This window comes from Anabrus simplex, chromosome 5 (genome assembly GCF_040414725.1).
Source record: "Anabrus simplex isolate iqAnaSimp1 chromosome 5, ASM4041472v1, whole genome shotgun sequence".
Lineage (NCBI taxonomy): Eukaryota > Metazoa > Arthropoda > Insecta > Orthoptera > Tettigoniidae > Anabrus > Anabrus simplex.
In genome coordinates this window covers 97,721,871-97,734,206 of record NC_090269.1, presented here as the reverse complement: position 1 = coordinate 97,734,206, position 12,336 = coordinate 97,721,871, and the positions used below count along the sequence as shown (strand labels likewise).

Here is a 12,336-nt window from a genome sequence, read left to right as displayed (position 1 = left end):
CACCACACATAACACTATCCTCCACCACAATAACACGCAGTTACCTAGACATGGCAGATGCCGCCCACCCTCATCGGAGGGTCTGCCTTACAAGGGCTGCACTCAGCTAGAAATAGCCACACGAAATTATTTATTACCATTTTAACAATTCATGCAGAGTCTGCAATTTTGTAACAATTAAGTCTGGCGGCCGAATATCGTTATTAGCGGCATCTGATTCCTAACAACAGACCGAGGTATGTCAGACTATCGTGGAACATATGCGAGGATCGTGGAAGAACAGAATGGGTGATAATAACGGAGCATCAAAGAAATAAACTGAAAAACTGAAACATTGTAGCACTAAGAAATTCACAGAAATATTAGAGTTCTTTGAATCTTTGCTGCATAACTTACCTTAAAATACGATATTACAATAAATGAGGCAAGCATAACCTAATTCAACGAATGGAATACGAAAATAAACAGCTGATTCATGCTATGACGTAGTATGTTTATTGATATGTCGTCACTTGTAAAATTTGTAACAATTCACTGGTAATATACAGGAGACTTTCAATCTTTTGTGGAACAGAAATATACAACACCATACATTACAAGAACCCACACTAGTAACTTGTAATGTACAAGACCATACTTCTGTGGAATAGGCCCCTCATCTCCAACCCTGTATTGGTCAGTGAGGCTACGGGGCAGATGTGCATTCTGTCAATATTATCAGTAAAAATTGATCTGTAGAAGTGCTTCTTCCTTTAAAAGAACCCGGTCCAAAGGGGTCACCTGGTCATCAAAACTTGGCAGTAAAAAGGTTAATTTTGGGACTATACATGGAATTATGAATCAAATTTGTGAACCTACCATTACCAAAGTTAAACAGTAATAATTTCAAATTTTGATTGCGACTGATCTATAGTAAACGGAATATTCTTTTAAAACATTCAAACTGCAGACCAGACCCAAAATAGTTTATAATACTTTTCAACTTCCATACTCACTGGCAGGTTTGTGAAGGACAAGAATGTGCTCTGGAGGAAAGCAATGAGATCTGTGATGAAACTTGATGCATGACCTTTAGGCTCTACCAGTAACCAATCATAATTCTCCAGCTCTAAGAACTCGTCAAGCTTGTGTTTCAACTTATCACAGATCTGTCGTTCAGCATCATCTCTGGCCACACGGAACATGGTAGACTGACCCTGGTTGTGGCCTTCCTTGGGTGCACTAGGGAGAAAAGAGTATAGTTATATACACAACTGTACAAGTGGTTACAAGTTTCTACTAAGTATTGTATAAGCTTAGGAAGAACTAGCTCTCCTAGTAGAAGCCCAATAGCCCATGCTATATTGTCACAATCGCTTGAGCAGCCTGAACTTATGTCTTCTATGTCAAAACAGCTATGCAGAAAGAATGGTAAAGGTACTTTCTATGATTCAATTCACAATTATAAGGTCTGGATGTTCCCATCTAATCAATGCGATAACATTCACAAATATATGTATTTGTAATTTAATATTACATTACAGTACTAGTTTTGGCCTTCAGCTGGATGTATCATAATATTAGTCTCTAAAATAGCATAGTTCTCTACTGTCAAATATCACTATCCTTATCTTAAAAATGTTTTGTACTTAAATATCACAGTTCAATTTTACTGCTGTTGTCTTGAAACGTTGTCATAATAAAACAGGGTCGTTAAAACGTGCTAGCACCACTTGATTACATGTGGGATGCAAGTAGGGTGACCAGACGTCCTCTTTCATCTGGACAAGTCGTCCTTTTTAGACCACTGTCCAGGATCCCGGCTGGATTATTTAAAAATCTAAATGTCTTCCTTTTCAGTGAATCTGCTTACTTTAGGGTAATCTGTTTACTATGTTTTTACACACATTCTTTATTATGCAACAGCATCGATATCATATCAATATATAGAAATGTGATTACGGATATACATCATCATCAATATCCCACTCCAGTCGCCCGGGTGTGGTTAACAAGCCTCCTCCACTCCTTTGTGTCCTTCCACTTTTCCTGCTCCATTACTTCCACCACATACAATCCAGCTTCTCTAATGTCCTTCTGATTCATCCACCTTCTTCTCAGTCTTCCAACTGGTCTCTTTCCCTTAACTTCTCTTTCCAATTCTCTTCTTGCTACCCGTACCTTTCCCATTCATTTTACATGTCCCAACCATCTCAGTCTTGCTTTCTATATCTTCTGCACTAACGGTTCTATATTTAGCTCTTCTCTGATAGGATATTTTGAATTCTATCCCTTCTTGTCTTTTTAATCGATGTTCTTAAAAATTTCATTTGTGCCGTTTGGATCTTACAATCTTGTCTATTATTAGTTACCAGCGATTCTAGTCCATATGTTACAACCGATTTCATTCTGTTGGGTAATCTGTCGTCCCTGAAAAGCGCTCTGATTTGATGATAAAATATTGTACCTTTACTTAGTCTGTTATTAATTTCAGGGTTGATTTCATTACTTCCATTAATAATGCTACCCAGATATGTAAACATTCTGTAACTGTTCTCCATCTATGTTCGCTTGACTTCTCTTTTTCTCTTTTCCACAGTGCATGACTACAGTTTTCATTTTACTAATTACCATTCCAAACTCCTTCAACTTTTCATTCCAAATGTTCAGTCTCCTTTGTACTTCCTTTTCTCCCTTTCCCCAAATCACCACATCATCTGCAAATACCAAAGCATTCACTTCATCACTACTGATACTGTTTTACAGGTTTTATGATTTCATCCATCAATATAATAAACAATAATGGTGACTGTGCACTTCCTTGCTTGAGACTTTTTTTTTGTATAAAATGTTTTCGAGTCACCACTATCCTCTTGCACACAGCTTTTACTCTCATGATACAACATTTTTATCTTGTTAATTAATGATTTTGGTACATTCCTTTTCAGTAGGCATTCCCATACATGTTTTCTCTTAACTGTGTCATAAGCTTTTTCCAAATTCAAAAATACAAAGATGATTTCCTTGTTCCGTTCCAGATGTTTTTCCATTATCGTTCGCACTGTAAATATCAAGTCTATTGTTGATCTATTCGGTATAAAGACATATTGTTCTTCCTCTAAATGTGTTTCTATATTATCCCTCAGTCTTTTGTCTATGACTTTCTCGATTATTTTTAGCCCATGTGATAATAGGGTTACACCTCTAATTTTCACATTTCCTCCTATTTCCTTTTTTGAACAATGGTACAATGCTTCCTTGTTGCCAATCTTCAGGTATCCTTTCATATGGCATTGAGGGCTTGGTATAGCCACTGTAGTCCAATGCTTCCTGCTGCCTTAATCATTCCAGCATTTAATTTGTCTTTTCCACTTGTTTTACTTTTGGTCATTGCTTTCACTGCCCTTTCAAGTTCCAACCATGTTTTCGGGTTCTCTTCTTTTTCTCCATCTATTATTTCCATTTTCTTATCTCCTTCTTCCTCCGATCAGTCAACCTTATTATAAAGTTTTTCAATATACTTTGCCATCACCTTCTGAAGACCCTTTTCGTCACGGATCCATCTTCACTCTCTAATGCCTTGATTTTTCTTTATTCTTTTTGATTTTATTACTCTGTATAATAGTTTCCGATTTCCTCGACTATCTTGCTCAATTTTGTTGTAAACTCTCTGTAACCTTTCTATCTTATTCCCATCCCTCCAATACTGTTTTGCTTTTCCTTATCCATTTTATTTTTGTTTTTATTTTGTCTATCCACCACCGTGTCTCCTTTCCCTTAAACTTTGCTTTTGTTTTTCTGCATACGTCAATTGCTGCTTCCACAAATGTCTTTCCTAAATTGTCCCACTCTTATTCTCCACTTTGTGTTTCCGTGTTAGGCAACTTCCCTTTTATCCAATCTCGGAATGCCATTCTTTCATCCTCCTCCTCCAATTCCCAAATTCTGATCTTTGGTTTTTCTTCAGTACAATTTTAGGGATTTTTACATGTTTTAATTCCATAATTAATAATCTATGATCACCTTCCATACTTTCATTGGGGATTATCTTCGTATTCATGACACATCTTCTCCATTCTCTGTCTGTTATTATAAAATTGATGAGTGTTCCATACTGTCCATCCCAACTATATTGGCTGATCTTATGGTTATTCCTCTTCATAAACCATGTGTTCTTTATTATCAGGTTATTTCTGATACAAAAGTCTAACAGTTTCTCTCCATCTTCATACCCATACCCATGTGGGCCCAGAACATCCTCATATCCCATTCGATCAGTTCCCACATGAGCATTCAGATCTCCCATTATCATGATTCCATCTCCAACAATATGTGTTTCCAGTTCATTGAGGAAATCATCTTTATCTTCCATGCTACATCCTGTCTGTGGAGCATACACCTGTACTATCTTCAATAGTTCCTCATTTACATGCATGTGCATGATTATAATTCTTTGATTTACATACTCAACTTCAGCTATTGGTTCAACATTCTGATTCACTACAAATCCCACTCCATCCAGTACACGGTGTACCCCTTTTTTAGTTTCTTCATTCCCTTCCCTTTTACTTCACTTAATCCCCGGATGTCAACCTATACAGTACATACGAATATTCTATGCATGCCTTGTATTGTGATAATAGACGCTATTTATCACTCTGTATATCGCATACTTCTCTGTCAGCAATACCCCATCAGAACACTGCTATGTTAATGTGTGACAGCTGACAACGTGACAAGCGACAAGAGATAACCAGGATTTGAAGGAAGCCTGTTTTAAATGGATGGTGCTGAAAAGTGACTGATTATTATCGTGCTGAAAACTGCATTCTGTATTTGCAAGCTAAGTCTAAATCCTTTCAATTTGATGATGTGAAATATTTTGATCAGTTCTGCAATTTCAAACAATTCCTGAATGAGAGTAGTAATGATACTGAATTTAACCATTTACCTTGTCAGAAACGGATGAAGTATTTCAATTCACATAAGTCAGTTGATTGTAGTTCAGAGTTATTGAAACAGGCAGAATAATTTTTTTCTACACCTGGGCATAATGTAAATGTACAAAGACTATTTTCATTGATCTGAGTACAATGGACTAATACTGTAATAGGAACTGTTTCAAAACAGGTTCTTTGAAAATCATCTTAATGATCAATCTGTACATATAAAATAAGAGTTTTGTCTGTACACTGCTCAGAATTTAAAAACTATGCTATTTCTGTATCAGTCATGTCCACAATAACAACGAAATGCACTTTTTAAATTTTCCGTTGTTTCTGTCTGTCTGTATGTACGTGCATCACGAGAAAATGGCTGAAGAGAATTTAATGAAAATCGGTATGCAGTCAGGGAATAAGTTGCTACAATCTAGGCCATAAATAATTTTAGTCAGGCTGAATGAAATGGTAGTTTAGGGGAAGACCTAAGATGTAATTCTCAAATATTTATGTTATTAGTAGTCCTATTGATAAATACTACACAACTAAAGTTATATAGTATTAAATTTCCGATCATTTGTGTCTTATACATCTTTACCGTTCCAGCTAATAATAACAGAAATATTAATGAATTTGGATTTTTGTTGCAAAGTCCATATTAGCGCCAAGTCACAAGAAAATGAGTAAACAGAATTTAATGAAAATCAGTATGTAAAGTCGGGGAATAAGAATCTACAGTCTACGCAATAAATAATTTTATAAGACGCCCTAATATCGTAGAGTCGAAAGAAAACTAAATGTGAAGGCCTACAATATAGAAAGCTCATATAAATGATCAACAATAACACTGCAATGGCCATTGTTTGTTGTGATGTGCTTTTGTATCTTCTGTTACCACTCATCTGCAATAGATGAGATTACTGCTGCATACCGACTTTTAAAAATTTGCTTTATATTGCACCGACGCAGATAGTACTTATGGCGATGGTTGGATAGGAAAGACTAGGAGTGGGAAGGAAGCGGCCATGGCCTTAATTAAGCTACAACCCCTGCATTTGCCTGGTGTGAAAATGGGAAACCACGGAAAACCATCTTTAGGACTGCTGATGCTGGGGTTCAAACGCTTTATCACCCGGATGCAAGCTCACAGCTGCACGCCCCTAACCGCACTGAAAACTCGCTCGGTCGTACCGAGTATAAAGCCCCATTCAAAATGCAAACGTAACGTAACGTAAACTTAAAATTAACGTTAACTTAGATGTTAGCGGCCATCTTATCTAATGGAAGCATTCACAATGCGCCGATGTAAACTTAACTGTGAGTCCGTAAAATTAAGATATTGCAAACTCCAAGCTCGTGCGGTTAATTTTACGTTAACTTTAAGAACCAGCCAATCAGAGCAGAGGTAAACATTGTATTTTGTGCACGATATGACTTCTTTCGACGAAACACTTGTAATTCTCTTTCAAAATAATCTTTGGAAAAAGTATTATAAAGATGCTGTACCGAAAAATTATAGGTGGAATATCCTGTAGCAATGAAATCTGACTGTAAATGGCAGGAGACAAACTCGCAGCGCTGGCGAACAGACGAGAGACAATCCCTGTCATAAATAAAACATTGTGCCTGTATATTTCTTAACATTATACGGACTACTAGTTTACGAAAACGATATCATCCGAATATCTCATCGGGGTGTGATAGATAGGGGCATAAATGTCGGTAAAAGAGACCTTACATTTCTTTTTATTAGAAAAGGGGAAGCAAATCGTAAGAAAGGCAAACAATTCAGGTTTCATCTGCATGTCCAAAGCGAACTGATGAGGGTCATTTCTTACATTACATTACCCAAATCGCATTGAGGTAACCTCCTTTGATTCAAGGGATGAACCCATTTTCTGCACTGTTGTTTAGATCGCCTTTCCAGGTACAAAGCTCCCAGGAGCAAAGCAATAGATGTTTGAAGTAATATGAATATCGCTACCACGTTGTTTGATTCCATCGAGGTACTGAAATATGAAACTGAGAGACAGCCCAAAACCCGACTTCCGTGCTAAATAACATGGCAGTGTTTTGATTGGCTGCTGTGTACTCTTTACGTTAATTCTCCATTGTGAATGTCACAATTTTTACGTTAATTTTATGATTACGTTACGTCGTTAAGTTTACGGTTACGTTTGCATTGTGAACGGGGCCTAACAGCCTGTCTGAATATTGGTGGGAAGTAGCTGGGGAGTTAGATAACTTTCTTCTTTAGCATGCCATTACTCTGGTTCATAAATTTTCTGATAGTACTGGTATGTAACACATTGGTCCATCATGACATTCGAGCTATTCAATTCCTACTCTGAGGCACTGATTGGAATGAGCAGTGTGCACACTTACATATATAATGGCAGAGGAGTTTTCACGGTTGTCTGTGGCCTGGTCATTCCAGCACTGAAACTTTGGACTGTTAGATCGGCACCCTAGTACTGTTTTACAAGTCATTATTCTCATCATTGTTCCGTATTGAAAACAACTTTAACACTAAGTTTATACAAGGAGTATTTTATTATTGGTAGTTTCTATGCTCATTTAACGATGCAATAGTGGATTGTATTGAATAGGAGGTATAATAAAATACTCCTTGTATAAACTTAGTGTTACTGTAGTACTGTTCGTTAAAAGTGAGAAAATGTGTGGCTTTTCAATTGATCAAGTATTTTTTATGATAACATTGTTAATCGCTACATTGCTACTGATGTTTTTGTAATGACCTGTGTTGACTTCAGTTAGGAAAAACACAAAGACAGTCTTTCTGAGAATCCCGTAGCAAAGCACGGGTACATCAGCTAGTATAATCTAAAGAAGTTTACATGTCTATCTTTTTATAAGTAACGATGGAGTACTTTCGCATCTGTCTCATAGCACAGGCCAGAGCAAACTGTAGCTTTCACCGAAGTCCCCATCTTATCCATGGTTGTGTGCTGGGGTATGGATAGTGCTGAGTAATGACATTTGGCGCACAACCAGTGCATCCGAGTGTTATGAAACGTGCCACTCATGGGGTCAGTTGTATTGCAACAGCGCTTTTTGGCCCAGTGAGGAAAGCAATGGCGAACTACCTTGCTCCTCATTTTGCCTAGTAAGCCTAATTTTGGCACTGCCATTGGTTTTGTGGTTTCCCCGTAACTGCATAACCTTTGGTGGTGCTGTTTGAGGATCCAACCAACCTCTGGGCTGATGACCTAACAGACAGACATGTTAGACATGCCAAAACTCCTGAAGACAACTGAATGTTAAGGAAAGTACCAGCAAAGCTTGTAAATTAGTTTCAGTGTTTCAATTTTGTAAGAATCTGGAAATGGATAAATGTTGTTTATGTATGGGAAAATTAGAATATATGTCTAAATTCAGACTCTCAATGGATGATGTCTGTGTCCTCTTTTTACCAGCATTGTCCTACTTTTAAAATAGTTTTGTCCTCTTTCTTTTTCTTTTTTTTTTTCTCTTCTCTTTGCATCTGGTCACCCTAGATACAAGTATGTTGTCTTGACCTGAGGCATGGGGAAATATATAATAGCCCATTTGCTAGATGTTGCTGTATAGTTTGAACAAGAGGGAACATCCTTGGACCTTGTGGTCAGTTGTTCATGGCTCGTACGGACGTGAATTGTAGAAAGTCAGATTATATCTACTGCAGTGAAATACAGTGGATATGTGATGTCTGAAAAAAAAGAGGGAAGAACAGTATTGGAAAATGCTGTGTCAAATGTGAATGAAAGGTAGTGAATATTAGTTTTGAGACTTACTTCCTCAAGTCCGTATGGGCTTGTTTCCTGCAGCCTTCTTGGAGATAAATTATGTTTCGTCTCTCGCCTGTGGCGAGCTATTGCTAGGAGTGTATCCCAAATGTAATCAACTGGTGCTAGCAAGTTTTCATGACTGTATATTATTATGACAACATTTTGAGAAAACAGCAGTAGAAATGAACTGTGATACTTAAGTACAAAAACATTTTAAGATAAGAATAGTGATATTTGACAGTAGTGAACTATGTTATTTTAGAGACCAATATTATAATATATCCAGCTGAAGATGGTCTATAGTGGCTGTCTGCAAGGCTCAGGATTATGGCTAGGTGGTCAGAAAAACTCATTCACACCAACCCTGATCTATGATGAAGTGATCTTTATCCAGCTTCTGGCCTAACTTCCGTAAGAGGCTTCTGGATTTTAATCACTCTGGATTCCGAGGGTTGCAGTCCTGGTGTATGAGCAACTGACAATCCTCACAGTATGCTAAGAATTCAAGACTGATTTACAGCATTTTCAAAAGTTAAATCTCTGGAACACAATTCAAAAACAAAATCCACAACATATTGCACCCTATCCTGCCATAAATGAACCTAGCTCAGGGGTGGCATGTTCGTTAAGGAGGTTCAGCCTAAATTCGTACAAATCACTGAACAGGGTAAGAAGATACATGAATCTATTAAATGAGAACTATCAAGTAAGAGATACAATTAATTTACCACAAGGCAAAATATTATGAAACAAAACGCTAAAAAACAAGAAAAACTCTCAAAAGAGAAAAAGTTAGGAAAACACTCGGAAACTCAAGTCCCTTTGAATTTACTGTAATGATCCATAAAATTTGTTATTTTTGAATGGGTTAGCAATCAACTACTTATCTTATTATTCAGGTTGCCCTGATAATCTCTGAGTATTAAATATACTGTATAGAGAAAAAGCAAGTGAAACACCACACACAATTTTCCGCAAATGTACAAGAAACCTGGTTTGAAAGTTAAGTCAGACTAGGTCCAACATAAAAAGCAGTGTCGGACTGAGTTTTGACATTGGACCCCCAAGAGTTAATCAGCAATTTGGACTATTTAGGGCACCTATCTGTAGGTTTAAGAAGCTGTAAAAACTTTCTTTTTTAAAGCATCTATAATTTTCACAATTATTTACCTATTTATGTAGTAATTTTAGTATTGGAAAGAACAAACAAGTGTCAAATCAAGTCATGCACAGAGAGATAGGAACAAAGAAAGGAACACGTAATAGGGCAAACATAATAGCAGGTCAGTGTGGAAAGAGGAAGCAACAGAAAGAGGAGACGACGACAAACTCCACATCTCTATACACTGCCTCTTCAAACAGAAAGGCTCTCTCCTCATCAATCCCAGTTCTCCGACATCCATTTCTTCTTGGCCCCCGAAAAGGTTGTTTCTGCTTTCTAGCTTCAACAAGAGGGCGGGATTGATGAGAAGAGTGCGTATTTATTCAAACTGTTTGAAGATGTATAGACAGTCATGGTCCTTGTCCTTGTGTGTTTTCTTGTTTGTCCTTTTACCATTTTTCTGTTTCTCTCTCTTCCCACAATGACCTTCCATTATGTTCATCCTACTATGTGTTCCTTTTCTTGTTCCTATCTCTCTATAAATTACACAGTAATTTAGTTAATGTAGTTTTCAGATGCCAGACTGATCTATGGAACAGTACAGAGAAAACACACCATAACTAAACTTCTACAACAAACTGTCTAGCTCCCTCTGTGATCAGTGGCAAGAATAACAGCCTGTAGATCCCAAGATCATGGGCTGAAGCCCAGCACAGCCAGTCACAATTTTTAAGGGACAAAGGAAGTTCAATCAGCACGCCACGTCATAGGACGTCGGCAAGTAAATGATATACCAATATAAATGGTCCATTATTGGACATTATAAATTTTCCAACTAACTCATTCCTGGTTCCCAGCGTTTCGCCCCCATGTGCTAGGCTGGGCTCATCAGTAGGTGTGCTAGGTACCAACTGATGAGCCCAGCCTAGCACACGGGGGCGAAACGCTGGCAACCAGGAATGAGTTAGCTGAAAAATTTATAATGTCCATTAACGGACAATTTATATTGCTATTAAAAATTTACTCATTCGGAACAAATATTTCTGATTCCCTATGGGTATCGACATCTATATCATCAAGTAAACAATATTAATTAATTAAAACTCAACCACAGATCGTTCAATGGAGGCAAAGCAACCATACTGTATCCTTCCACTGCCCCAGTTGATAGTGACATATTCTTTGTAGTTTGATAATGGTTTAGGGGTGAACATTTCTGGGATAAATCACTTAAAAGTTTAAATGTTTGTAAATAATTAAATTCTGAGAATATCTGGTTGGAATTAAGTGCCTCAGTCTTAGGGAGGTTTTACGAAAGTTTGCCCTGCAATCTTCTCCATGGTACAATGAAGAACGACAAGTGCTGTTCAAGGTTCTGATAAGAATATAAAACTAACCCTGTAATATTCGACACAAACTCCTCAAGGTAAACTGTTGCCTCCTCCAAATATCCCATGTCGATGATGATCTGAATCACTTGCAGCAAGGCCAGGCTAGGCTTACGGAACAGCGATGACAGGCAGCCACTGAAGGAGCGTGTCAGCAGCAAATTTGTTGACTTCTTGATCATATCGTTTACTTCTGCTTGGCTGGAAACAGAAATGTGAATATGAGAAATGGGGGTTATTCTCAACTATAGTGAGAATACGTCATATTATAGCAAACATGCACCATTACCTTAGATTGAGGTCTTCAGAAAACTTCAAGCAAGCATAGATGAATTCCTTCACTTGCTGATAAACCTTTGGTACCAAAGGAGAAAACGGGAAGCGTTTGGGGAAAGGTGAGACTTCTAAGGCCACGTCATGAAATGGAAAAGACCCTACTATGCTGTCATATTCTGCCTGGTTTTCCACCTAGAAGCAATAGAAGTGGTAGTTAGCCTCTGTTAACATTACTTACAAACAGAAATAAGTGTCAACTAAGAAATGGTTCAAGACAAGAGGAGGTATTTCACCAATCTGATCACTTATTTGTACAGAAAAGTGAATGAAATGAAGTTGACGCATTCCACTCAAAAGTCAGGACTGTAAGATTTGTCAGCTCAGAATGAAGGAAATGATAATGAAAAATAAAAAGATCCAATTTTTGTATAGGATGATAATAATAATAATAATAATAATAATAATAATAATAATAATAATAATAATAATAATGCCGGGCTGAGTGGCTCAGACGGTTGAGGCGCTGGCCTTCTGACCGCAATGTGGCAGGTTCGATCCTGGCTCAATCCGGTGGTATATGAAGGTGCTCAAATACATCAGCCTCGTGTCAGTAGATTTACTGGCGTGTAAAAGAACTCCTGCAGGACTAAACTCTGGCACCTCAGCTTCTCCGAAAACCATAAAAGTAGTTAATGTGACATAAAACAAATAATAATATAAATAATAATTAGTATTATTATAACAACAACAATTGTACCGGGAGGTACACCTCAACTCCGCACATTAAAATAAGCGCCTTAATGAACTCTTCTATCGACCAAAATGTGAAATTGCTACTACATAAAGTTGAAACTTTAATCAGA

General features: G+C 37.4%; 1 protein-coding gene across 6 annotated transcripts in view; it reads right to left on the bottom strand.

Annotated features, from left to right (window-relative positions):
* The window catches only part of Sec15 (exocyst complex component Sec15), a 233,595-nt gene that overhangs the window by 60,968 nt on the left and 160,291 nt on the right, over nucleotides 1-12,336 (bottom strand). For all 6 annotated transcript variants that reach the window (XM_067147038.2, XM_067147037.2, XM_067147041.2 and 3 more), the window contains exons 11-13: nucleotides 11,487-11,665; nucleotides 11,207-11,398; nucleotides 996-1,221 (exon numbers count right to left, since the gene is read on the bottom strand). In XM_067147038.2, the coding sequence (XP_067003139.1) occupies nucleotides 996-1,221; nucleotides 11,207-11,398; nucleotides 11,487-11,665 (597 nt within the window). The remainder of the gene's footprint in view (nucleotides 1-995; nucleotides 1,222-11,206; nucleotides 11,399-11,486; nucleotides 11,666-12,336) is intronic.